The following is a 27,677-nucleotide window of genomic DNA, read 5'->3' as shown; positions in this document are numbered from 1 at the left end:
AATTACCTATTTTTAAGCCTGAAACATTTTTGTGAAAATCACAAAAGAAAATTCTCTGTTGGAACAAAGGAAAATGAATCACATGAAAACAAACTGATTGCCAAGCCTCTCAGATAAGAAGCATGTTTATGATCAATCAATTTAATTAGAAAAATGACCTTTCCGTTCAGTTCTTCAAGACAACATCCACAGTCAGTTTACATAGGATAGAAATTGGGTAAAACAAATCAAAATGACTATGGTACATACAGATGCGCATATGCTGTCCATGGTGTATACAGGGTTAAGATATAAAAGGATGTACTAATAAAATAAATACAACTATGTCTTTTCTATTCATTTAGCATCTCTGGAAAACATTAAAAGCTTCATGATTTTTAGCATTCTGTCTTCGTGTTCTTAAGCTAGGCCAAAGGGCAGGATCTCTGGGCTGTACACCAGAGCTCAAGTTTACAATTTTAATCAACTGAAACATGATGCCTAAAAGGCAGAGATATTTACATCTTCCAAAACAAACTGAATAACCTTCCGCTTTGCCAAGGAACTGCATCATATTTGTTCTAAATGTGAAAAGAAATGCCATTAGAAAATCAGTGTGTTTCAAAAACAATTTTCCTGACTTCTTTTTAAATAACCACTTCTTTTAAGTGGTTATCACAGAGTCCAGTGGTCTGGGTCACTACATTTGCACACATTTTTATAGGCATGGATTAAGAATGATTTAGTTTTTAAAGACATCTGTCGAGATTTGCAATTGATTACAGAAACAAAATGAATCCAATTCCTTCTAAGTCTGAAAGGTCCTTTAATTCCTACCTCAAAATGGCTAACTGAAGAAACAGTTTATTCTTCTTGTTTTTGGATATAAGGAAAGACTTCCAAGTCATTATTTCATTTAATGCAGGTTCAATTATCGTTGCTCAAATCCTGCCCACCCCTAAGAATATATGTTATGTTTATTTTTTTTATTATGGTATTACAGTACCTAAGGTTTCTCCCCTAAGGAGTTCAGAGCAGTCTTTGAACAAATTACAGAACCAAACATACTCACGTCTAGCATTAGAATTCTATCATGTCCTGTAGGGCTGTTTTCTTGGTCTCTTGTGAGCACACATGAGATAAAACATATTCGGGGTAGCATGATGTATTTTGTGCTTTTTACTTGGCCCCATAAAGCTGTTTTGTGGATTTTGTTGTAATGAGATAAAAAGGCACTTTCTACATCAGAACTGGGCAAACTTTGAGATTTATATCCCCACCAGCACTGAACACCTCTGATACTTTGTGTTCTTAACCCAAGTTTGGTTGGGAAAAGGGAAAGATTTTTTCCCCCACCAAGCTTTGACATTCTTGCCTTGTTGTTGGCCTTCTATAACAATGTCAAACACTTCCTGTCCAAGAATATTTTGACTTAAAACACTTAATTGTATAACTTGGCCTTATGTGTGTATGGTTCCAAGAAATTTCCTTTTACTTTCATTGATAATGTTTTTCATTGTTTCACCTACTGACTTACTTTCAATTGTCTTCAATTGCCCCCCCCCCCCAACTGCATTTTATAATTCTTATCTTAAACTAGCTGGAATGTACAAAAATTATGAAATGTCAATACTTCAAAGTACAAATTAAAAACAATGAAGAAGCTTATCAATGGAAGGATAAAAAATACTATCTCTGACAGAAGCAATCCACTGTAATTAACTGTTAAGGGAAAATACAAGAAAAATGTGAATTTAGCTAAAGTGGTTAACACCTAAATTAACTCTAACAAATAGGCTAGTATTATGAAACATTTTTTCTTTCTTTTTTACTATGCTGTCATATACTATGCCTCATGCACCCTTACACCAAGAACAGAAGGCCTCATTTCTTAAGCCTTCTGAAAATTCAACACATTCACACATACACATAGTAATTTCATTTCCTGGGAAAAACAAATAAGATCAAGCAAGTCAGCAATGGAATCCTTACATTGTAATGGTGCTATAAATTCACCTATAAATTCACATCTGGGTTAATCATGAGCCTGGCATGCTTCAGAGTAGCCCATAAACTTATTTTTTGCCAGAAATTCTAATAAACACTGACCACATAATTAACAGAACATTAAAAAAGACAAGAGTAATACAGTCGGCCCTTCTTATATACAAATTCAAGCATCCACGGTTTGAAAATGTTCAAAAAAAAGTATAAATTTCAAATATCAAACCTTGATTTGTCCTTTTTTATGAGGGACACCATTTTGCTATGTCATTATATTTAATGGGACTTGAGCATCCATGGATTTTGTTATCCACAGGGGATCTTGGAACCAAACTCCAGCGTATCACACAGGTGCACTGTATTAATTTTAAAGGAATAAGTGCAAAGGATGCCAATCCTTTGACTGGCTAAACTTAAATGCCTTTATAGTTGGCATGGAACAGCACTAATGGTTGAGGTTATAATCAACCAGAACAGAGAAAGGGGGGGGGGGGACTTACTGGTATTGAAAATTCCTCTGCCAAGTACTTCAGTATTGATGCCTCTTTAGTCAACAAGTTGGTCCTTTCCTTCAGGTTGCCTTGAAGTTTTGTATCAAATTCCTTTCGAATTACAGAAGCAACAGAGTCTATTATTACTAGTTTAACATTTTTAGAAATAATTTCCTCTTCTAAAGATTCAATCCTGAAAAGAAAAAAAAAACATTGCTTTAGTAGAGACACTACTAATTGTTAGATTTACTATAAATATGTTAGATGCCATATTAAACATGACAGCACCAGGAAACTTCTCTATTTCATTTGGAACTCCTTCATATATGGTCCCTGCATGCTGGTGACCTGAACCCCAAGCTTACACACTTGTATGATGCAAAGCACACACTCTCACATTCAGTCCTGGTTATTAACCAAATATGATGTTCCATAAACTTCTTAGAAAAGAGTAATATGATCTACCAGGATAGAGGCCTACGAAAGTATTACCCTAACATGTGACAGTCCTGTGTGCTGCTAAATTTTTTGCATGTGCATCATAAAGTTGTTGCTGCTGCTGCTGCTAATCAGTGTGCCTTCAAGTTGTTTTCGACATATGACAACTCTAAGGTGAACCAATCAGGGGGTTTCCTTGGCAGGATTTGTTCAGAAAGGATTTGTCTTCGTCTTCCTCTGAGATTGATACAGTGTGACTTGCTGAAGGTCACCCAGTGGGTTTCTTTGGCCCAGTAGGGATTGGTTACAAATATAGTTTTATTTAAAAACCAAACTGCCAGTGTGTTCGAGGAGGCTTTACTTTTTCAGGGGGGAAAAAACACTAGGCATACCTTTGTCCAGTATCCTCAGTATTCTGTACAGAATATTTTATGCACTTGATATATTGTTGCACTTAAGAAAGAAATCTTACCTTTTCAGTACACCATCACAGGTGAGTTCCCGATAAAGATAAATGCTACTAGACATTGATATCAGCTTTTCTTCTGTTGCAAAATAATGAGGGAAACGATGCTTTGCTAACTCAATAAGCCTGTTGAGAGCCCAAAAGATATGTGATTGATAGAAGATATGAATCTGAATTCATTTTTTCTGAACCTTCAAACTTATTTGTAGAGTTGTTGTTATTATTATTATAATTATTATTATTATTATTTATATAGTGCTGTAGATTTGCACAGCACTGTACATAAAAACAATAAATATAAAAGAGTAAACCTGCCTATGGCGTACAATCTAAGAAATAATGATGATGATGATAATAATAATAATAATAATCCATAAAAGAAAGATAGCAGAGCAAATCTACAACAGTGAAATGAAAATGATGTGTCTAGAAGTTGATCATTTCCCCTTATCTTTCTGCACAGGCCTCTTGACTCAAGTCACAACAGCTAAAACATCACGTTCCAAGAAATGTAAAGAGCCCAAGGAGACAACTCTGCCACACCTGCCTCTGAAAAGAAAGTGAAAATTCTTTGCTACAGGCCTAGCACCCTTAAGGTTTGGGAACCTGGGGCTGCTGCACTAAGTTGCCACATCATTCTCTCTAATACATTCCTTTAAAAAAAAAAACACTCTTTCATAGAACTCATGAGAAGTAGCACGCTTTGGATCCCAAGGGTACAACTAACAGGAGGTGCCTCTTCAACACAGAAGGCAGGGGCTGTTGCAGAGGGATATGCTTGTATTTGGTACTTGGAGCTAAGTATCCATTATATTGTCTCTTGCCATTAAACTGCTGAGAACAGGACCAAGTCTTTACATTCTTGTTCATTAGCTCACATGAAGCTATGCATGAAAACTTGAAAAATTAGCAATCATACATATAAACTGTAAGCAGAAAAAAGGGATGTCAGGAGTATTCAAGTAAAGCTACAATAAAAAGGTAAAGGTATTCCCCATTGACAAGGTTATTAAATTGGATGTGGTTGTATTATAGCTCTTTGGATTTTATAGAGATATAGAAGTTTTGTTGTTGTATGCCTTCAAGTCATTCCAGACTTACACAGACCCTATCATGGGGTTTTCTTGGCAAGATCTCTTCTGGGGAGGTTAGCTATTGCCTTCCCCTGAATTGAGAGCATATGACTTGCCTAAGGTCACTCAGTGGCCGTGGCATCATTAGGTTCAGTGTCACCTCCCCCCCCCCCATTGACTTCCTCCCATACTACACCATACAGAATCCTTAATAATGTTTTTGTACTAATGTTACTCGTTAATCATAATTCCTGTATATTTCTAAATGTAATGGAAATGGTTATGACATAAACTAGCAAAATTAAAATTATACCTTTAAATTACAATATCATACACACAACTTAAATGTTTTACATATACATAGTTTTATGTGTTTGAAGTGAAAATTTGGTAAATGTGATATTTTTAAAATTTAAAACCTGGGGCCTCTCCTTTCTCCTCCCATTGAGCCTCACTCCACTGACTCCATCTCTTCGGCATTTTAAAGGGACACAGATGAATGCCACAGCCTGTTTCTGCTCAAAGGCAGATTTTTGAGATGTTTCAGAAGGAATTTTTTTGCCAGCAAATAAAATTAAGTTTTACCTACTACAATCACTGTAAAAGAAATGTAAATAAACAAGCATATAAACATACAAGATTCCCATGATGATATGCAAACTCATTTTGTACAAGATGAATTTCTCAGTGGCACTTAGTTTTGAATGTGGGAAAGTGCCACATAAAGAACCAGAACATTGCCTGCTCAATCTAGGTCAGTATGCAAAGGTATCTTGTAGCACCTTTGATACTAAATGAAAGAAACAAGTTGGTAGCATGAGCTTTGCAGACTTGAGCCAGGGTGGCATTTCATTAATGTCCACACTGCACCAAGAACATATCTTACAGCAGTGGCATGGATAACCAAGCTGTATAAAACACAGTCCCACCTGTACTCAGAGTTGGCACCATTTACAATTAGCCATAGCAGCAATGAACATTAGTGTATGACTTATGTTACTTATGGAACATTCAATTTCTGGACTCTAGGCATATTTGGGATTACAGAAGGCTCAAATGGGGTGAGGAAGAGGGCTGCAAAATGCCAGCATTTTAAATTATACTCCTCAGCAGGAAGATTGCTGTACATGATTAAGTAACCTTAGAGTGGTAGACATATGTAACAAACAATAGTATATAAAGCTTAAAATATTCTCTTTTTACTTTCTACAAATCATACCTCTCAGCACTGAATGCAGACTCTGTATCAATGTATATAACAGCTCCACCAAATCCTCCCATTCTGGTGGGCAATGTGGCCAACAAGCTCATCATAATACAAAACTGAGTTTTGCCACAACCTGAAGGGCCGGTTATCTAATGAAGAAAAACACACACATGAAGCAGTGACATACTGATTCTGCACAAATTGCAAATTTTTGCTATATTTATCCCATCATTCATTTGTGACATCATGTAAGCTAAAACTATGTCCAGTATTGTGCATTCTAACTGATCAAATGATACAGTGGCAAATAAAGGTAGTCCTTCTAATCCTCACATATGATCTAGAAGAAAACAATTAGAGTAATAGAATCATAGAATCATAGAGTTGGAAGAGACTGCAAGGGCCATCCAGTCCAACCCCCTGCCATGCAGGAAATCCAGATCAAAGCATCCCCGACAGATGGCCATCCAGCCTCCGTTTGAAGACCTCCAAGGAGGGAGACTCCACTACACTCCGAGGAAGTGTGTTCCACTGTCGAACAGCCCTTACTGTCAGGAAATTCCTCCTAATGTTGAGGTGGAATCTCTTTCCCTGCAGCTTGCATCCATTGCTCTGGGTCCTAGTCTCTGGAGCAGCAGAAAACAAGCTTGCACCTTCCTCAATATGACATCCCTTCAAATATTTAAACAGGGCTATCATATCACCTCTTAACCTTCTTTTCTCCAGACTAAACATACCCAGCTCCCTAAGGCGTTCCTCATAGGGCATGGTTTCCAGACCTTTCACCATTTTAGTCGCCCTCCTTTGGACATGCTCCAGTTTCTCAATGTCCTTTTTGAATTGTGGCGCCCAGAACTGGACACAATATTCCAGGTGGGGCCTGACCAGAGCAGAATATAGTGGCACTATTACTTCCCTTGATCTAGACACTATACTTCCATTGATGCAGCCTAAAATCGCATTGGCCTTGTTAGCTGCCGCATCGCACTGTTCACTCATGTTCAACTTGTGGTCTACTTGGACTCCTAGATCCCTTTCACATGTAGTTTCATTCAGCCAGGTGTCCCCCATCCGATATCTGTGCATTTCATTTTTTCTCCCTAAGTGCAGTACCTTACATTTCTCTGTGTTGAAATTCATTTTGTTAGCTTTGGCCCAGCTTTCTAATCTATTAAGGTCATTTTGAATTTTGATCCTGTCCTCAGGGGTATTAGCTACTCCTCCTAATTTGGTGTCATCTGCAAAACCAGTTAAAGTAGTTTAAAATTATTTAAAACCATGCATACATGTGTATTTATATGAAATTAATCAGATCCCAAAGGCTTTATTAAACAATAATGTTCTTACTTGGCACAGAATGACAGCAACATTGACACTAATCAGCTTCTAAAATGAGGGTATTCCATAATTGTGTTGCTAAAGGTCCTCACCCACCTTCTCCCACAGATGGGACACAGAGAAAGGGCCCACCAGTAGACCCCAACCCTCAGGCAGGAATATATTACGGTCCCAAGACATTCAGTGTTTTAAATGTCATTACCAGCATCTTGGAAGCATATTAAAAGCCAGTGAAATTCTTTCAAAAGTGAAAATGCCTGTCATCATTAATGGGCTGGTTAAAGACAAACCAAGTGAAACTTATTTCAGGCAAGACGAGCTATCTTAGCTGTTACATTTTGAACTTGTCAGACTAGTGTGAGCTGGCCCCAAGCACTTTGAGCCACAGAGATGACCTGGGTCTCCAGTGACAAAATGGATCTAAGAGTACTCCCAATCTACACATCAGTTCCTTCACGTGTTGTGCAGTACCATCCAGGGCAGGCTGCTTTTGCAATTCCCAGACCACCAGACAACAAAAACTTCATCCTATCAGGATTCAACTTCTGTTTTATGGCCCTCATCCACCCCATTACTGCATTCAGGGACTTGTCCATACACAGCCTCATCTGATGATCAGCATACTGATAGCACCCCACCCCACATCTCCTTATAACTTTGTCGAAGAGCCCTAGTGGCACAGTGGTTAAATGCCTGTACTGCAGCCACTCACTCACAAAATCACAAGGTTGTGAATTCAATACCAGCCCAGGGGCTCAAGCTCGACTCAGGCTTGCATCCTTCTGAAGTCACTAAAATGAGCACACAGCTTGATAGGGGCAACTGGCTTACACATTGTAAACCGCTTAGGGTGTGCTTAAGTTCACTGATAAGCAGTATAGAAATGTACTTGCTTGCTATTGCTATTTATCCAGCAGCTTCCCCCGCCCCTGTTTATAACAGAAGTAGGGGTGTATTTTTATTATAAACTAGGGGACATTTCCGTACAAAATTAAATGGACTTGACATGTTGAGCACAACCATGCCAAAGATAAGCTGTTTTCAGATCTCAAGGATTTGAATAGGTAAACTGAGCATAAAACTCTCCTCCACTAAGATCAACAGGACCTGGAAATGTTTACCTTTCACTGATCATACTCCAAGACTGAAACTGCTAATGGAATAAACCTGGCAGACAGAAAAATGCTGATTCCCTACAACAACCTCTTTCCAAAACCTGTTGAAAATTCATGGAGTTCATCTCATGCCAATTTTAATTTGAAATCAGGTGTCCACCCATGTAATAGAGATCTTGCTATGCTAACAATGTTTGTATTTTCCTGTGTGGAAACCAACACTTTTCTTTTTCAGTAAATGGTATATTATTTTCTAGAAATGCGTTGATTGACCACAAAATGTTAGAACTGAATTTCCAACATGAACCTCAGTGGTTTGGAAAAAAAGAGTGAGTGCCAGTATAGTTTCCTGGCTCTCAGAGAACAAGCACAATTTCTGGCAGGAGGGGATACCACTGAAATCTTTACTTTAAATGGCTCATACATTTGAGTTCCAACTTTCCAACCACCATCATTTTTGGATAATATGCAGAGAAAGAATAGCCACAGACAGAAAGAAGAGCCACATTTTTCAAAACAATTTAAGGCCACAAAAGAAAAAAAATGAATCATTCTTCATTTCAGACAAAAATATAATGTATACATTAGATATGGCCCTGGATTTTCACTATATATGGTGAAAGCAGGAATTAAATTGTAAATTTTGGGTCAAAACTGAACTTTGCAATAAGAGACCTCTCATCTAAAATATCAGTTTCATCACAAATGCCAGTTTCAATTATATAAAAGAAGATAAGACATGTTTTTTTCCAAATAGCCTATATTATACTAAGATCTTACATCAGTTTTATCTTAAACTTTGTCATATCAACAGAGTAATAATGAAAAACATTTTTCTATGAAACAGATGTCTTCTTATCAAACATACTAGACTCATTAAATTTGTCATCTTCGCTATATAGCTCATATCCCATATCTTGTATATTCATTCTGTCTTTGCTGAAGGAACAACTTAGAAAAATCTGTCATTTTTTTTTAAAAGGTTCATTCAATTACCCTGCTTCCTGTCACATACGTTGTCTCAATGAAAGTCACTTTAAAGGTGAACTAGATATTAATCCTGTGCATGTCTACACAGTTTAATTAGATTTACTCCTACATTAGTGCATATATGACTACAAACTTAATTTCTGAATAATTAATCTTTCTTGAAAACATATCCAGGGGTAGCTATGTTGGTCATATAGCCAAGTACAATATTATCCAAAATCCACAAAACAGTGATACCTTTATTGGGCCTACCAAAATGAACAATATACATGTTGCAAGCTTTCAAAGCTCCACTGGCTTCTTCATCAGGCAAGGTGATAAAAACCATACAAAATTGAAGATGTTAGTCATAGGCCTGCATTTTGTCAAGATGTTGTGGTTTTCCTCAGTTCAGAGATATGGAAGGGTATTCATGCAGACAGATCTCCTCCTCCTCCTGGCTAAGGGGATACTGGGTGATTCTTAAAATCCAGGAAATAAACTTTAAATTCCAACACTTTTAGGTGTCATTAAGGTAAAACGTGGCAATGCAGTGCCAACTTAAATGAAAAAAAGAAATATCTAAAAATGGTTTAAATTTGGACTACATTGGCATTTTCTCTGTAACTCTGTTATATGAACATGGAATGCTGTATAAGAGCTCCCGAGAAAAGAACTGCTGTTGAATGAAACACAAATGCCTACCACTTAGACAGAGTAGAACTGCGTCCTCAGATTTTGATTTGATGCCACATTGTAAATATTTTAATTTTGGTGGCTCATTTGCAGGAGCTTGGACTTTATCTTTGGAGCCAAGGAGGCAGGAGTGTTTTTATTTCATTCTCTGCTCCCCTAGCTAAACACAACTTTGTTCATTGTGGCTCTGCCTCCCCTTGCAGGGGTTGTGGGCCTGCCCTGCCTAGGTGCTCCATTCAACCTTCAGTAATCCTTGCCACTGGAACAATAATATGCTTAACTCCTTCATTATATTATAACTTTATTATATTATATATTAACTCCTACATTATATTATATTGAAGAAACAAGAACACAAAACTGGGGCAAAGTAAACAATCTTTAAACATGCTACTCAGGTACAGCAGAGGACAACTTAGAGTAGCAAAGTGGCTAATGACACAACTGGACTCAAACCAAAATGACATTCAGCTGTTGGTGGTCTCAAAGATGAAAGGAAATGCCAATGTTCCATAACACATATGAAAGGAACATGGAATATGAGAAGCATTCTCACAATGTAGCGATTAACAGAGTCATTTTAAACTATTTTAAAAATATTATATAACATTAAGGTGCTAAGTACGAAATGTTTTACAATGCAGATGTTTATAGACATAGATATGAACAATATCCAGCCTCAGAGGGAGAGTAAGGCCGGCCAGCTTCATGACACCTTTTGTGTCTTTTTTAGATTGTAAGCCTGAGGACAGGGAGATGTCTAATTAACTATCTGTAAGTCACTCTGAGAGCCTTTCTGGCTGAAGAGTGGGGTATAAATACAGTAAATAAATAAAAATAGATCTATTTAAGTCTTTGAAATATGACATACTATAAGGCATATTTTCTACTTATTTCTCTCTTTTTAAAAGATATTTGGCAGGATTTGTAATAATGTTTGAACAGAAAGAGGAGAGTAGAAACAATGCAAAAGAATCACAGGCAGGCCATGGTTTCCCTGTCTTTGTTTATTTGAAAGAAGAAGAAATGGAAGATTCAGTGCTAAAGTCTAGGAGGAAACTGAGCACTCACCAAAAGACTTATTAATCATAAGCAATTGGAATGAAAAAAATAGTATACAGAGCAGAATCAAAGGTCCAAAACACACTGCAGAAATAATCCAGTTTGAGACCGCTTTAACTGCCTTGACTCAGTGCTTGGAAATCCTGGAAACTGTAGTTTATTGTGGCACCAGAGCTCTCTAACAGAGAAGGCTAAATGGTTCAGAAAACTACAGTACCCAGAAATCCCTAGCATTGAGCCAGGGCAGATAAAGTGGTCTCAAACTGGATTAGACTCTGAGGAAGGAGGAATGAAAACTGGAGGAAGGAACATCAACCCTTTAACATAAGCAGATGGCACCAGACTACTAGCAGAAAATAACAAAGACCTTTAAAGATTACCAAAGAAAATCAAGAAAGAAAGTGCAAAGGCAGGTTTACAGTTGGACATTAAGAAAAAATAATGACTAGTGATTATTTATACCACTTTAAAACAGACAATGAAGACATTGAAATACTTCAAGATTTCCCATAACTTGGCTCAGAATGGAAAATGCAGTCCAGAAATATGATCAAGTCTAGCACTTGAAAGGAACTGTACCTCACTATATGAACCTGCCAGAGTTCTTAGATCTACATCCACAATTATTATTATTATTATTATTATTATTATTATTATTATTATTATTTGTCTTGGGCCTGTCACCATCACCTGCATTCTCCACTGCTCTCACTCTCTAGAACTCCCTTCCATGGGAGACTACACTAGTGCCCTCCCTGGTTTCCTTTCACTGGCAGGCAAAAAACCTTTCTGTTTAAGCAGGCTTTTAATATGTAATGCTCTCAGGGAAGCTTCTTATGCAGGGAGGGAGTTGCTTTGCTTATTTATTTTATATTGTTTTAAATGAGATTATTGTAATTGTTTTTAAAATTGCATTCTTATGATTTCCTCTGTGAGCCCCCTTGGGTTCCATTCCAGGAGAAAGGCAGCATATAAATAAAATAAATAAGATCCTGAAGAGTAGCTATATCATTGAATACTAAAGTTCAGGTTGTCCATGTCATTATCCTATTTCCAATTTCTATGTATCATTGTGAAAGCTGGACAGTGAAGAAAGCCAATAGGAAATAAATCAATTCATTTGAAACATGGTGCTGGAGAAGAGTTTGACAGATACTGTGTACTGCCAAAAAGACAAATAAATGGATCTCAGAGCAAATCAAGCCTGAAATCTCGCTAGAAGCAAAGATGACTAAACTGAGATGGTTGTACTTTGGCCATACCATGAGAAGAAATGACTCACTAGAAAAGACAAGAAAGCTTAGTAAGACAGGAGGCAGTAGGAACGAGGAAGACTGCATTCCAGATAGGTAGACTAAACCAGAGAAGCCACCGCCCTGAGTGTGCGCTGTTGAATAAGTTGGAGGTCTCTCATTCAAAGGGCTGCCATAAATCAAAGTTGATGGCAGTTAACATCAATAACCATTTTTAAAAGTTTGGGATTAGGGATGTGAGGTAAGACAAGCCTTCTTGTCTTGAGAGGTGTTCCAAATACTTTGAGAATCAATTTAAACATTTTCTGTTTTTGCATACTCTATCTGAATACATTGTATTCAACTTTTAGATCACTCCTGAACACTACAGAGCATTCATGAACATTTCATTTGGCTTTGAAACCTTTATGTAACATTACAAAATGTTACACAATTTTTGATACCACCCTAAAACACACCCTCCCTCTTCAGTGCCCAGCTACCTTTCTCCACTTCCATCCCTGCCACTCCCACCTCAATGCCACTGTCCTTTGCCTCAGAGATGCCCTTGGACAAGTAAAGGAAAGGGGAAGAAAGAGAAAGACTCATTCCCACAGCTAGACTCAGCTCTCTACAAAGCTGGCCACCTCCTGCCTTAAGACTTCACTGTGTGGGGGCCAGAGTACTTGTGAAATCATTTGTGCTGAGGTGTTACAGTAACTTAAACCAGCAGTCTGTAGGGAACGTTTAATATTTCTCTCATTTTCACTTTAATCAGAAACTTCCATGAGTTTTATTAATGTATTGAAGAAACACATTAATGAAAACTAACAACTGTTTAAAACATATCTAACAAGTTTTAATAGATTACATGATTGGACTGGAGAATATTCTCCAAAGTTTATTCTCAAGAATTTTACAGTACTTGGGATGAAGTCAGACAAGCAGACAACAGATAAAAAGTACTACCTCACTAAACTCCTACAGGTAAAAAAAATTAAAAGCAGTTATAGATATGTTTATGTGAAAGGGTATCTTTTAGTTCAGTATTATTAGTGTGAAAGACTATTGGACAATATATTTTTATTAAGTAATAGGATCTGCAATAAGCCAGTTATATTTTACAAACAATTTCTGTGTCTTAATGCTTTAAAAGTTGTAAAAAACAAAACAAAACCTTCTCTTCTGTCTTCCATTACATCAACAGCAACAAAAGATGTTTAGCACTATGTCCAACCTTTACCTCTGTAATAGATCCACAGGCAATTCCACCATGCAAAATTTTATCCAGATCTTCCAGTGTTGTTGGCAAGAATGCTATTGAAGGATTCATGGTTCTTTTCCTTTTCATTTCATAAACCTACAATAATCATATCCATTTTTTAAACATATTGCATTCAACTCGTAGGAAAAATGTCTGGCATTTGTTTTTCCAAAAGTAGAATTAGGACTTTTTTGCCAAAAGGGCAAACATACAGGTCCCCAACTTACTTTCCTGTCCTTTAATAAGATTTTCCCCAACCTTCTAACCAAACCCAACATCACAAAATACTGTTAAAGACTGTAGTGTCTGTCAAAATGTTTATAAAACAGGCTTGAATTTTACAAGCCTACAAACATATTTTAAAATCATTTTTTCATCTTTTGGATAATATGCAACACTTGATTTGCAAATTACCACATCAGAAGAAAATATTATCCTTGCGGTTAAGTACAGCTGGAAAAAATACACAGTGAAACCTCAGAATAAGAAAAAAAATGACAGTCCCTGTTAGCTATTCCAAAAGCCTGGGTTCACTGAAAGGTTTACTGAATTTTATTTGAAGTATTACAAAGAAATCTAGCAGAGCATCTGAACCAAAGTTAGGTAGTGGGCTTTTAGGTTCTTTTCTGAATACTGTTTGCCTCCAGAGGTTGAATTTGGTTGAAAATGTTGCATCTGAAAGGGTGTGCATTAGGGTTAACTACAACACTGTTCTAGTATGCTTCCACTAATGCAAGGTGCATCTACACTGTAGAAGTAATACAGTTTGACACCAGTTTAACTGCCATGGCTCCATCCTACAGAATCCTGGGATTTGTATTTCTATGAGGCACTAGCACGCATTTTCAAAGAAAGCTAATAACCCTGAAAAACTACAAATTCCAGGATTCCATAGGATGGAACTATAGCACTTAAAGTGGTGTCAAACTGCATTATTTCCTCATTGTAGATGCACCCACAGAGAAGAAGGAAGGACATCTCAAGCTGCACAGAAGTTGGCTGCTTTATCAGCAGAAAAGCCCAATACATTTCATTCTGTGTGTAGTGTTAAGGGCATTCTTCATGGTTTATTTAAAAACAGCTGGTTGGCACGAGGGATTAACCGATGAATTGTGTATTCAGCCTCACAGAAAATGTAAATACCTAATACCACTAACACAACAAGAGCAGTCCTTTTGTCACCCGTATGCAGCCCTAACTGCAACCTCAATACCAGATCTATAGGGTTTCCCAGACCTCCTGAGCAGATTTTTGAGATCATGTGGAAAGGGCTGGGGGTAATTGAAGGAAGTGCTTCTGTAAAAAGAAAAGTAACATTGGATCTAGACCTCAGATTAAATGTTTTTTTGCTTAAAATGCTTTTTAAAAGTATGCAAAACACTACAACCCAGAAAAGTAGAGCTTTTCACATTTCCAGTGCTCTAACAAAAATTTGCTGTTATCAGAGAATCTGTATGCATATTTTAAATCTAATAAAAAATTCATTCTAGTAATCAAATAACATTTCCTCTTTTGAACAATATGAAACACTTGATTTAAAAAATATCATATATAGTAACTATATAATCACTAGGTAAGTTCAATAAACATAACTTCTCTATTTCCCTAAACATGTTAGCTTTTCTGTGAAAGCTATTTTAATTCTCTTTAACATCCTTCTAAAACTGATCAGAACTAGTTAAAGCCAGTCCAATAACTTTTAAAGTTAAAGATAGTCCGATAACTTTTAAAGACATGAGCCCTTTAGACACACCATTCCAGTGAACATTCCAGCCTAACCAAATAGGGACTACACTACAATCCATATTTCTCTTTAGTTATTGTTTTCTAGGCACAATACAGTAGAATCTCGATTATCTGACATAAACGGGCGGGCTGATAGTCGGATAGCCGAAAATGTCAGATAATCCAGAAGGTCCAAGAAAAACCTTGAAATCACTATCAGTTGCAAACGTATTGAAGTTTTATTACGAACAGTAAATAACAGTAAAATTAACGTTGCAGTAATGTTACAGTAACAACACTTTTTGTTTGGGGGTGTGTCTGGGGGACACGAAAATGCCTACAGCCACGCCCCCAAGCAGCTGTGACATCAGATAATCCAGAATGTCGGATGACCAAAGGACGGATAATCGAGACTCTACTGTACTACTAAATACACAGTCAAACAAATGAAAATATTTGCACTTCTAAATTCACACAGAACATTAGCATGAAAAAAGTAGAAATTATGAAAATATCTAGATTCTAGTATCTATCTTACTTATACACATAACATAATGTAATGTTTCAGCCAGAGCTTAGAAATAATGAATGACAAGCAATGTAGTTACCTGTAATAAGGGTATCCATTTCAGAAGCAGTATGCATGATAACAAGGTTATTTTATTGTTATGTCACTTATTATTACTTTTTGCAGTTAGTTTCAAAGAACCATTTTGGAGACATTTTACAGTCACTCACTCCACATCCATGAATTCTGTATCCATGGATTCAAACATCCATGCTTGAAAATATTCCTCCCAAAAAGAGTTCCAAAAAGCAAACCTTGATTTTGCCATTTTATATAAGGGACACTGCTTTACTATACCATGATATAAAATGGGACTTAAGCATCCATGGATTTTGGTATCCACAGGCGGTCCCGGAATTAAACCTCAGCAGATACCAAGGGCCTACTATAATGTTATTTTTTTCATGTTTTATGGAATTCTTATCAACCCAAATAACTTTTTTTAAAAAAAGTAAAATATAACTGAAATGCAGTAAGCAATGCAACAAGTAACTTCATGAGTAACTTTTCTAACTCTGGATGGATGATCAATAAATTGAGCCAAACAAAAGCTGGTAATTCAAAAGGAAAGGACTAATTGAGAAGCAACAGCTCTTCTGAAAAGTATTACTGTAAACACATGCAGGGTAAGACTACGAAATCATTTTTGTTGTTGTTGTTATTATTATTATTATATTAATAATATCAAATATGGGTTTGCTAGTACAGTGGTACCCCGGGATACGAAAGCACCGCCTTACGAAATTCCCGGGATACGAAAAAATTCCAAAGAAAAAAACTGTTCCGGGTTACGGTTTTTTTTTCGGGTTACGAAAAAAAATTTTGGTGCTTTTCGGCGCGATTTCACACGAAATCGCGGCTTTCGCTATTAGCGCCTATGGGCTTTTCGGCTAGCGAAAGTTTCCGGGTTACGAAAGCGGCAGCGGAACCAATTAATTTCGTAACCCGGGGTACCACTGTACAAACAATTTTAAGAAGAAAGATAACTTCATGAGCTTTTCTTCTCCAAAAGGAGAAAATCTTTTTACAAAGAAACCCATATTTGATATAGAAACTGGAGTATGGTACCTGCTACAAGTAGACAGTTCAGGTAGGCAATGCACACAGTGATAATAACTATGTTATCCTGTTTTGTAAATGGATACTTACAGTTTGCATTCTGGGAGCACAGGATTGGCTGACTGTATTGAGAAGTTTCTGAACTTTCCCGTAGCTCTGTCCAGTTACTTTCATCAGCTCCAGTAATGAAAGACATAAGAAGTCCTGAAACATACGGTAATCATTTTAAAAATATGGAGGAATTACTTAAACACAGCTTCTCAGCATGTCCTCTTCTGTACTTGGGCAGACTCATCCTGCTTTCAAGATGGTTTTGTGCATGCCACACTAGTGCCTTTGTTGAAGAAAGCTTACCTGACAAGTAGTGATCTGATGTCGACTTAGTCTTTCACAAAGATCTTGTGGTAAACCTGCTCTTCTCAATTTCTTACTTGCCATGATCACCTATTTAGTGACCAGAAACTCAATCCTATGACATAACAAATGCAAAATTATTTTAAATACATTTAAGAACAAAGATGTACACAAAAATTACAGTTGGCCCTTCACATTCTCAGACTTAGCATTCGTGAATTTGGTTATTTGTGATCTGCACACAAGCCCCTCCCACCTCCTTTTCCGATGTCTAGGACAGCTTACTACATCTATCTGAGGCATCAGAGGAGGTGGTGGGAAGGGATCACCTTATCCACGAATTTTCCATATTCGCATTCATGGAGGGCTGACTGTATTTTCAGCTTACAAAATTGCTAGAACACTGAAACAGTTTATGCTGAATAACTACCCAAATGCGTTCGCCCTGTTCTGATAAGCAGTGATAAAAACCAGCTCTGGCTCCTTCCAAGTATCAATTCAAATGCAACCAAAGTGTCAAACCCCTTGTCTCCATAGAACTGCACTTGATCTGTATGATGCCAAGATGCACTCAAACAAAAATATCACAACTACCTCCTTCTGCGGCAGCAATCTCCTACTATGAACATTCTCCCCAGATGCCCTTTTTTCAGGATCCTTGGGCATTCAGTGCTTCATGTTCAGCAGCAGACGCTGAAGCCAGTAAGCTTCCGTTACAGGCAGGACTTAGCATGACTTAGAAAAGGAGCACTGATGTTCCTGAGGGGTACAACTGTAATTTCCCTTTGTATACACAAGTACTAATTAAGTTCTGAACCCAAATCATATGGATAAAACCCACATTAGAGCCACATAAACCCATTTACTTGGAAACACTGTCCACTGATGATTGATTGTGAGCTGCCTTGGGTCCCTTCTGGGAGCAAGGCAGCTTAGAAATTCAATAAATTAATTAAAAATGCTTTGATTGGGAACCTATGTCAAAAGGATTTCTGCCTTATTTCATTCTTACAGTTGGCCCCTCGTATCCATGGATTCTTTATCCACAGATTCAAGCATCCACAGCTTGAAAATATGCAAAAAAATTCCCATTATATTATATGAATACCGTAGTAGGAAATATTAGATCCTTAGCTGAAGGACTTTAAAGCTGACAATACTGTTCAGGGAAGCATTCCCAGACATCGCTTGATTGTTACTGTAGGTTTGTTTTTTATTTGTGACCTGCTATATTTTATTATTTAATGTTAATATGTATTAATGTTTATTATGTTAAATTATTTTATGTAATGTGTGCCAGAGGCAGGATTATTTTATTTTACTCTATTTTTAACTGATTGTATGTACAGCACTGTGTAAACTTATAGCGCTCTGTAAGTAAAGCTTAATAATGATAATAATAATAATGTTGGTGAATGGCAGGTATATAATCTTAAGAATATTGTACAAAGCCTATGCAAGGCAAGACAGAACATGAGAAGGAAGCAAGGATCTACTTATAGTGACTAAAGGCAGGATGTCTTGAATGTAAGGAGTATGGATTTTGCTATATGGATGTAAGGCAGTGGTCCCCAAACTGCTCTTTAAGGGCTTTGGACTTCATCTCCCAGAATCCCAGGCTATTAAACAACATGGCTGAGGCTTCTGGGAGCTGAAGTCCAAAATCTCTTTAAAAAGGGCACAGTTTGGGGATATAATGAGGCATGTGGTACTTTAAAACAGTGGTTTCCCCCAAACTGTGCCCCTTTAAGAGATTTCGGACTCCAGCTCCCAGAAGCCTCAGCCATGTCGGTCAATAGCCTGGCATTCTGGGAGATGAAGTCCAAAGCCCTTATAAAGAGCACCGTTTGGAGGACCACTGTTTTAAAACTTCAATAAAAATTTAATAATAACTAAAAAATGGAGGACCTTTTGGAACAGAAGGCTGGAAGGAGGGACGCGGAGGAGAAGAAGCAGCAGCAGCTGGAACTGAGGGAGCCCTTCGCCGGCCTCCTGCTGGGCTTCCCAGTCAGCCCTGGACGCTTTTCAAAGTCTCCCACTTCTCCTCAAGTCATTTTGTTTGGAGAAAGAACACCGAGGGCTATGATTGGTCGCCGTCTCAGCGACGCCATCCAATCCGCGGCAGGAACAATTCCGGGGGAGCGCAAGGGATCATGGGAGCTGTAGTTTTGCCTTCTGAGGTGTGAGAGGAAGAGTTCACAGTCATTTTGTTTGGCCTTTTTAAAAAAAACAAGATAACAATAAAGCTTGACCCACAAATGTCTCCCCCTCTCAGTAATTTATTATTATTATTATTATTATTATTATTATTATTATTATTATTACCGTTTATTTATATAGAATTCAAAGATATAGCCATGTCGGTCTCCAGAATCAGTACATAGAGAGATCTTTTAGAGCACCTTTGAGACTAACTGAAAGAAAGAAATTGGCAGCATGAGCTTTCCTAGGCGTCAGCCTACTTCCTCGGAAGTATTTATTTCTTTATGTGCCTGTAAAATTTTACACAGCGCCTCACAGACAGAAAACCTGCATGGCAGCATACAATCTACAAACCAAACAAAGTTAAAAAAAAATAAGGCATCATATAGCAAAATACTCTGACAATTATAAAAGGTACAAACACAAGGAAGATGTTAATAGACGCTAACACATTTCTGTGTGTGTGTGTGTGTGTGTATAAGAATTATAATGCATAAATCCATGGATATGGAGGGGTGTGTGTGTGGGTGTGCACACACACACACACAGTTGACCCTCCATATCCACAGATTTTTTTATCCATGGATTCAAGCATCCATGGCTTGAAAATATTCCCCAAAATATATAAATTCAATAAGCAATCCTGGATTTTGCCATTTTTTATAGGAGGCACCATTTTACTGTGCCATTGTATTTAATGGGACTTGAGCATCCACGGATTTGGTTATCCACAGGAGTCCCTGGCACCAAACCCCAGTGGATACCAAGGGCCCAATGTATGTGTGTGTGTGTGTGTGTGTGTGTGTATTCAACTTCAAAATCGCTGTATGCATTTGGCAAACTGTGATTTTCACAGTTTCAACTAGGGCTTTATGAAAAGTGAACTCCCACATGCCTGCAGACAGTTCTGTTTCAAACATATCTGATTTCCCTTTCAGTTTGTGATACAGCATTGTTTTCTGGTACGACAATTCCCCCACCCCAGGCTAATTCAAATATGTGGCAGGGCAAATCTTAGTAACACCACAAAGCTTTGTATCACACATTTTTATCACTAGATGGAACAGTGTTTCCCTTTCTGGATGCATATTTGTTTGTTTATAAGAGTTACACACCACCTTTGGATGTGCAGCTTCCCTATAATGAGTCAGAGCTGAGCTGGGCAGTACTACTAAAGGTGAATTTGTAGCTTTTCCCTGACTGCTGATGCTTATTATAACACAGTGCAGTCTCCCAATGGTGATATTACACACCTGGAAAAGTGCCACATCACACACTTACCGGTTTAACATTTGTATGTAGAGAGATCTTGTAGCACCTTTGAGACTGACTGAAAGAAAGAAGTTGGTATTTAACATTGGTTAACATTGGGCATTATCACACAGAGGAAAATTGGAAGTTTAAACAGGGTTTATCCTTTGAAAATCATTCAATTACTATTAAATTGCAATTAAGATTTTCACACACAGCAGTCATTATCCTGGGAATAACCAGGGAATAACCAGGCAATAAACAGTGAATTATTTGTTGCTGTTTATTGCCTGGTTATTCATAGGTTAATGGCACTCTAATCACTTTTCAACATGACATCATGTGAAAACTTATCGCAGTTGCACAATTTTCATGAGATATTCCCAGGATAATGCTGTTTAAACACGACACTGTGTGAAAATCTTAATTGCGAATGCACAATTTTAATGGGATAATCCCCGTATATACTTCCAATTGTCCCTATGTGATAAAGTCCATTGCAAATGTTTAACATTGCAATTGTAAATACTAAAAATACTCCCAGCTAGAGAGAAGACAAGGATGAAAAGATGGGGCTGGCTGGTTATAAAAGAGTGGTTCTTTATCAGGGCTGGAAAGACAATATGGCCAGCCTATATTCCTATGTATGTATGTTCTTGTTGTTGTTGTTGTGTGCCTTCAAATCGTTTCTGACTTATGGCAACCCTAGAGCCATAAGGTAATATTATGGGTTTTCTTGCCAAGATTTGCTCAGAGGTTTGCTATTGCCTTCCCCTGAGGCTGAGAGAGTGTGACTTGTGCAAGGTCACCCAGTAGGTTTAATGGCCATGCTGGGAATCAAACCTTGGTCTCCAGAGTTGTAGTCCAATGTTCAAACCACTACACTATGTTGGCTCTCCCTATGTATGTCTCACCCATACATCCTATATATATGTATTCAGACTTCATGTGTTCATTTAGATTATAATTCCAGCCACTGACCGAATAGACTGCTCAGTTTTTCTTACTTTCTTGGTTTTTAAATTGTCCTAAACATTATTAAGGTTTATTCCAGATTGGTGTAAAGAACGATGAGTTTTCATGATAGCACCATCGTTTTTGCCAGGTTTTGGTGGTTGCTATCAACCCTAAACCCACTAATTCCATTCTTTTTTCACAGAGGGGGGTTATATGTAGTGATTTCTTGGATCTGCACTGAGGCTCTTCAAAAGGTCTCTTTTTAAAAAAAACAGGGTGTGATTTGCTGAGTTGGGCCTATGATATTAATGGCAAATTTCATGTGTGTGTGTGTGTGTGTGTGTGTATGAATTTTAATGCAGACATGCTATTTCACTGTTGCATTACAACACTTTAACTCTTACAAATTAAAAAGAGAAGAGATGTTTTGGAATTTAAACACACACACACACACATTCAAGGATGGCAATAAAATGTCACATCTGAGGCAAGGAACTGCTGCAAAATAGTCCCGGACAACAAAAATGTGGTTTAGATTTCTTTTATTTTTATTTATTTATTTTTATTTTTCAGCTCATGAACCACAATAGCAAATACCAGAACCTTCTGATACATTTGCTCCATCTGGAAGACCCTTAAGTGCAGCATTTTGCTATGGTGAGACTATGGCATACAGTTCCACTAGATAGTGATGTATTTTACCTCTGTATTAACTTCATAGCCTAATTAAAGCGAGAGCTAGAGGTCAGAGTGTCACAAGAAAGGCAAGGAACAGCTTCAACAACAGAGAGAGATGTGTTAGTTGCAAATTTAGCTGACATCAAAACAATCCAATTATCATGAAGGATATTTGGCTTACCAAAGGACAAACCAGAAGCCTAAATACTTCTTAATCTTTTTTACCCTTTCACTTGAACACTAAATTAAAATGACTTGTGCTGCTGTTCTTCTGTAGCCTAAGGACACTATCCACATTTGCTGTATCCAGAAAAGGAGGCAAGAAAACAACCCTTGGGCAAAATAAAAATATTAATTAAAAGTCCTTGTAAATATTTTATTGCTGTTGTATGCCTTTAAGTTGTTTCCGATCCTAAGGCAGGTTTTCTGGGGCTAAGAGTGTATGACTCGCCCAAGGTCCCCCAGTGAGTTTCCATGGCCAAGCAAGGAATCGAATCCTGATCTCTAGAGTCATAGTCCAACACTCAAACCACTATGCCAACAAGTAGTTTGTCCAGTTTGTTTCAGGACCATTACATAGGGGTGGATGAAAATAGGAAAATCCCCTTCCTTGCACAGCAGTGTAAAGCTGCTAAGCTCTAAGTTAGATAAGAAGCATCCTGCTCACTTAGAACTGCACCTCAGTAATCTAGCATTTACTGTGCAACTGTCACTCTCAACAAAACTAGTGAGTTTTGGCTTTCCCTGATAGTAGTTAAAACCATCCTTTAAAAAACAACAAAGATTCTGCAAAGACAGCAACATGCAAATATGTCACTGTTGGACAAGGAAGGCAACATATTTTGTGGGTTCATCTGGGGAATTACTTGCTTCTGTACTTTACAGCAGGGTTATCTTGCATGGAGGATGAGCTGGCACATGTTTCATCTGAAAAATCCCCACAGGATAAGCAAGAAGCCTTTGGGATTAGTCTACATTTAGCCTTGACTCTTTTAAGAGGATTGTTCTCCAAGATCATATTTGTTTACATTATCTTGGTTAAAGGGGAAACTGTACCCATCTGTCTGGGGCAGTCATATCTAAAATAGTTCCTCCTGATCTTCTTCTTTGAAAAAAGCTTTGAAAGAGGTCAAGGGACACTGGCTGGCTCCACACCAGTCGAGTTCCATTTGACTGTGAATGAGGTTGTGTGCTGGTTATGATATGGCTCTTGTACCTTTAATGGTTGGGTCGTATTTTAGAGGGGTTGACATACCCTAAAGGCACCAGATCCCATCTGATCTTGAAAGTTAAGTAGAGACAGCTCTGGTTAGGACTTAGATGGGAGACTGCCAAAGAATATCAGGTGCTGTAGCATATATTTCAGAGGAAGGAACTAGCAAAATCCCCTCTGAGTATTCCTTGCCTAAGAAAATGCTCTGAAATTCATAGGTGCATCATAAGTCAACAGGAAACTTGAAGGCACATGCACCCACACAGTACGTATTTTAGCAGGTATAGCTTGCAAGACAAACTACACCTGGTAAAATTTTCCTCTTCCACACAACTATTGAAGGTATAGGAGCTCTGATCTCTTTCTTTTTAATCTTGCTTCCCTGATACAAATTGCCCAACAGCCTCTGCTGCAAACAGGAATGCTCAATAAATTACAGAATCTCCATTGTGGTTTGTTTACTGTGATGTCTGAGCCAAGCTCTCTTCCCCATCCAAAGAGGAAAACAAGCCAGAGGTGGAAGGCTCAAGATTTGTTGAACCGCAAGCAGAAGTTACTGACCCATGGGCACAACAATCAGCCTCAAAAGAGTGTAGAGCATTGAGGTTGAACTTGGACTCCAAGAGACCATCACTCAAATCCCTGGGCCATCACAGAAACCCACCGGGGGAACATGGGAAAGTCACCATCCTAAGACGGCAACGGCAAACTTCCTCTGAATACATCTTTCCGAGAAAACCCTAGGCCAGGATCACAATAAGTGAAAGTCACGTTGAAGGCAGATAAGAACAACAAGAGCTTCCAACTAGAGTAGGGCCAACAAATCAGTAGGTCTATGTAAGTGTGGACTTACTAATCAACAGTAAACTCAATTGAACTAGCAATGGACTAGTTAGGACAAGCAACGGGATTTGGGCCATTTAGGTTTTACAGTTCTCTTATTAGTAATGACTTTTAACTAGGAATATTCTCTTAGGTCAAACAGTCTTTAGAAAGAATCTTCCATTCTTGGAAACACTTCACCTGTTGAATTTCTGCAATCACATTACTACCAGAAGCACTCATAAGATAAAAATACATATCCCTGCCTAGGTTATGGTCTTCTTTCACTGCTGGCAGAACATAAATCTTCACCAGTGTACAAATAAAAGGCTTCTGTTGTGCCAAGTGGGCAAAGCAACTTGATTGCACCATAGCACACCCCACATAGCCACTCAGGGACCAGAGTTGGTGGGGGCACCATCCAAATTCCATTACAAAAAAGAGGGGCATGTTGGGTGTCCTGGAGGACAATGGCTACACCTTTTGAACAGCTCTGTGGCTGCAGCTGCATCATGTCCAGGAGCCTCCCTGCCTCCTGCAGCTTCTGACCTGATACAAAAGGATACCAGTCAGAATCTTCTCTGTCGTGTATTACGCGGCTCATAATTAACTAAATTTAGTTACATAACATTTGACTTGTAATCCAAAACTATGAGTATGAAGACCTGATCATGCTTGGAGACTGGAATGGAGTACTTGATCCACAACTAGATAGAACATATAGTGAAGCTCCCTAAAACATTTGTCAAACTCATGGAAGAACTGACGTTGAGAATTTTTTTAATTGAGTGCTGACATGAGTCAGAAAGAGCCAGCAGATGGCAGCAGTACACAGTCAAACAAAGTATTTTTTGTTTTTAAACAAACCTAAGCATTTAGTACTGCTAACGAATGGACCTGCAAAACAAAGCCCAAGAATCCTCATCACATTTTCTGTAAGGAAATCAACATTCAGTGCCTTTTGTTGCTTTTCTTTTTTCTACTCAGCAAACTTAAGGGCCATACAGGATAAAATCTAATACTGGCATAATCTTACTTGAAAGCCTGCACTCAGTTCATCCCATAACATCAAAAAACATCATGCAAACCATGTTCTCTATCTACTTTTAAAAACATCTTTACCCGAAGAAGGAACCTAATAAGCTACTGATGCCTTTCTGATTGCTTTAATAAAGACATTTCTATAATCTAAATTTCCATATGAGAGACAACATGGTTTGAGCACTGGACAGTGACTCCGGAGACCAGGCCAATGGGTGACCTTGGGCAAGAAGTATACAACTAAAGCACCCCTGAGAGATGGTCATCTGCCCTTGGTCTGAAGACTTTCAAAGAAAGAGAGTCCACCATCCTCTGAGGCAATCTATTCTACTGTTGAACAACTCTTACAATATAAATAAGTTCTTCCTAATGTTTAGCTAGAATCTCTTTTCTAGTCTTTGGATCAGCAGAAAAACAACCTTACTCTGGACCCATTCGCACTCACATTTTTGTAATGATTAGATCCGGGGAGATTTGATGATGCAACGCCGAATCAAAGTTCCCACTGCATTTACACTGTCTCAACCTCATAGGGTGGTAATGGCAAACCCCTCTGAACAACCCTTGCCAAGAAACCCCCACAATATATTCTCCTGGGGGGGGGGGGAGTCACACTGTCTCAGCTTCAGAGGACGACAAGTGCAAGCCCCTCTGAAGAACGCTTGCCAAGAAACACCTGCAAAAACACCATGGAAACCATGCAAATGCAATGGTGAGCAGAAACTGTCAAACCTTTTTTAAAGAAAAAACACAAACTGCACCATCTTCCCAAAAGAACCCCCTCCCCGACTTTGGTGACATCAGGCATCAGTGCAGATAAGGGCACTAATTCACTGGCAGCTGTTTGGTGGTTTAAAAGGACAATTTGAAAGAGTGGGAAATTTGAATGCTCTGTATTTAAAGAGACAGTATCTTCACCCACCAACTGTGAACACTAAAAGGGGAAAAACAATGGCAGTTTGCCCCCAAGCCAAGACCTGTGGAATGGGATGGGTATGTTTTCCCTCCTGGGTGCCCCAAATGGGATCAGAAGTGTGTTCCCATTGGTGGCTGGCTAAAAAATCTTGGTGCTTTTGAAAAGATGTGGAAAATGCCTCGGTATCAAAAGCACTGTGTTAAGGGAGATTTGCACACACACACCGGAAATTGGGTCAGGAAAAAACAGCACAAGTATGAAGGACACCCCCCCCCCCCCTTTAAACTGGTTTCCAAACCAGTTTGCAACATAGGAGTTTATCAGATGCGAGTTTTTGGCGATTTTTCCTGCCTATCACGCAATGTTAGCATCACCAAGGTTGCACAATAACGTGAAAGCGCAATGTTCTTCCAGACGCCATTCATTTCTATGGGAGCCCGTTGTGCAATGCTCCCGTAGTTTAAGCGTCAAAAATAATATAGCAAAAATAAAAATAAAAGAGTCATCTTTTTCTGCACATTTTCTGCCCTGGCTGGAGGTGCTGGCAAAGCTTGGAAAACAGTGCTTGCATCAGTTGCTGTATCTGTCCCTGGTCTACTCTATTAGATAGAGTTAAAAGCTTGTTGAAAGAGAAAATTCAGCAAAAAGCCAATAAAGATACTCCTTCAGTTCTTGGGCAAGGATTTCCATATACAGTTTGTTGCCACAGAAAAAGACAAAATTAGTTAAAAGGTTCTTTGAACCCAACACTGTTCTATAGAATTGGTAGTACATATACTAACTAGTGCAACCTTGCAGTCAAAACAGATATAACTTGTGATCTTGTTATTCCCGAAAGGATGTTATATTCAGCTATGTTAATAATGTAAAATAGTTCTACAAATGAAATGAAGATAACTTCAAATAGTTTCGTTTTATGGCCATTTGCTATAACAACGCTTAGGGAGAGATTGCATCTTGTCTGTATCCAAAAGGGTTGTGGGATGTGGATATTTACAAACAAAAGTCTGGGAGTCTCTGGACTGGTTACCTATGTAATGTTGTTTCCCCATGTGGGGATATTTCTTGTTCTACCACATCCTCAGGGCATCATATTCTTTCTTGGGTCAGATGTGCTTATCTCAGAGAGATAACACCAATCTCAGAGCTATTATTCAATCAACTTCTGCAAGGTGGAGGTCTAGTAAGTTTTACACGTACGTGCACACACACACACACACACACACACACACACACCTTTCTTATATTTATGTCCCATTTTTCTTTGCAGGAGCTCAACCAAGATGATGGGACGGTTCATGGAGGATAGCTCCTTCAATGGCTGGTAACCATACAGTCAATTGGAACAGTCATGTTTTCCCCTTTTATCCTCACGAGAACTTTGTGTGATAGGTTGGGCCAAGAGGAAATGACTGGATCAGGATCACCGCTGAGGTCCATAACTGACTGGGTATTTGAACCTGGGTAGTCCTAGCCTGATGTTTTAAGCATTATACCACACTGGGTGACCAGTACTTTCAAGAACAAATTACAGGAAGAAATTGTGAACTTATGCAT

At 38.2% G+C, this 27,677-nt stretch overlaps 1 protein-coding gene across 1 annotated transcript in view; it reads right to left on the bottom strand.

The window, feature by feature from the left end:
* RAD51B (RAD51 paralog B) overlaps positions 1-19,416 on the bottom strand; it is a 456,146-nt gene extending 436,730 nt beyond the window's left edge. The window contains exons 1-8 of the mRNA XM_089521731.1: positions 19,366-19,416; positions 18,949-19,256; positions 17,041-17,155; positions 16,777-16,890; positions 13,314-13,430; positions 5,671-5,807; positions 3,385-3,504; positions 2,484-2,667 (exon numbers count right to left, since the gene is read on the bottom strand). Coding sequence (XP_089377857.1) covers positions 2,484-2,667; positions 3,385-3,504; positions 5,671-5,807; positions 13,314-13,430; positions 16,777-16,890; positions 17,041-17,124 — 756 coding nt within the window. The 5' untranslated portion in view covers positions 17,125-17,155; positions 18,949-19,256; positions 19,366-19,416. The remainder of the gene's footprint in view (positions 1-2,483; positions 2,668-3,384; positions 3,505-5,670; positions 5,808-13,313; positions 13,431-16,776; positions 16,891-17,040; positions 17,156-18,948; positions 19,257-19,365) is intronic.
* Positions 19,417-27,677: the final 8,261 nt, after the last annotated feature.

Source organism: Sceloporus occidentalis, unplaced genomic scaffold, assembly GCF_023333645.1.
Source record: "Sceloporus occidentalis isolate IW3139 unplaced genomic scaffold, rSceOcc1.0.p SCAF_4, whole genome shotgun sequence".
Classification (NCBI taxonomy): Eukaryota; Metazoa; Chordata; class Lepidosauria; order Squamata; family Phrynosomatidae; genus Sceloporus; species Sceloporus occidentalis.
The sequence above is the reverse complement of the archived record's forward strand: the minus strand, read 5'-3'. Positions and strand labels throughout refer to the sequence as shown.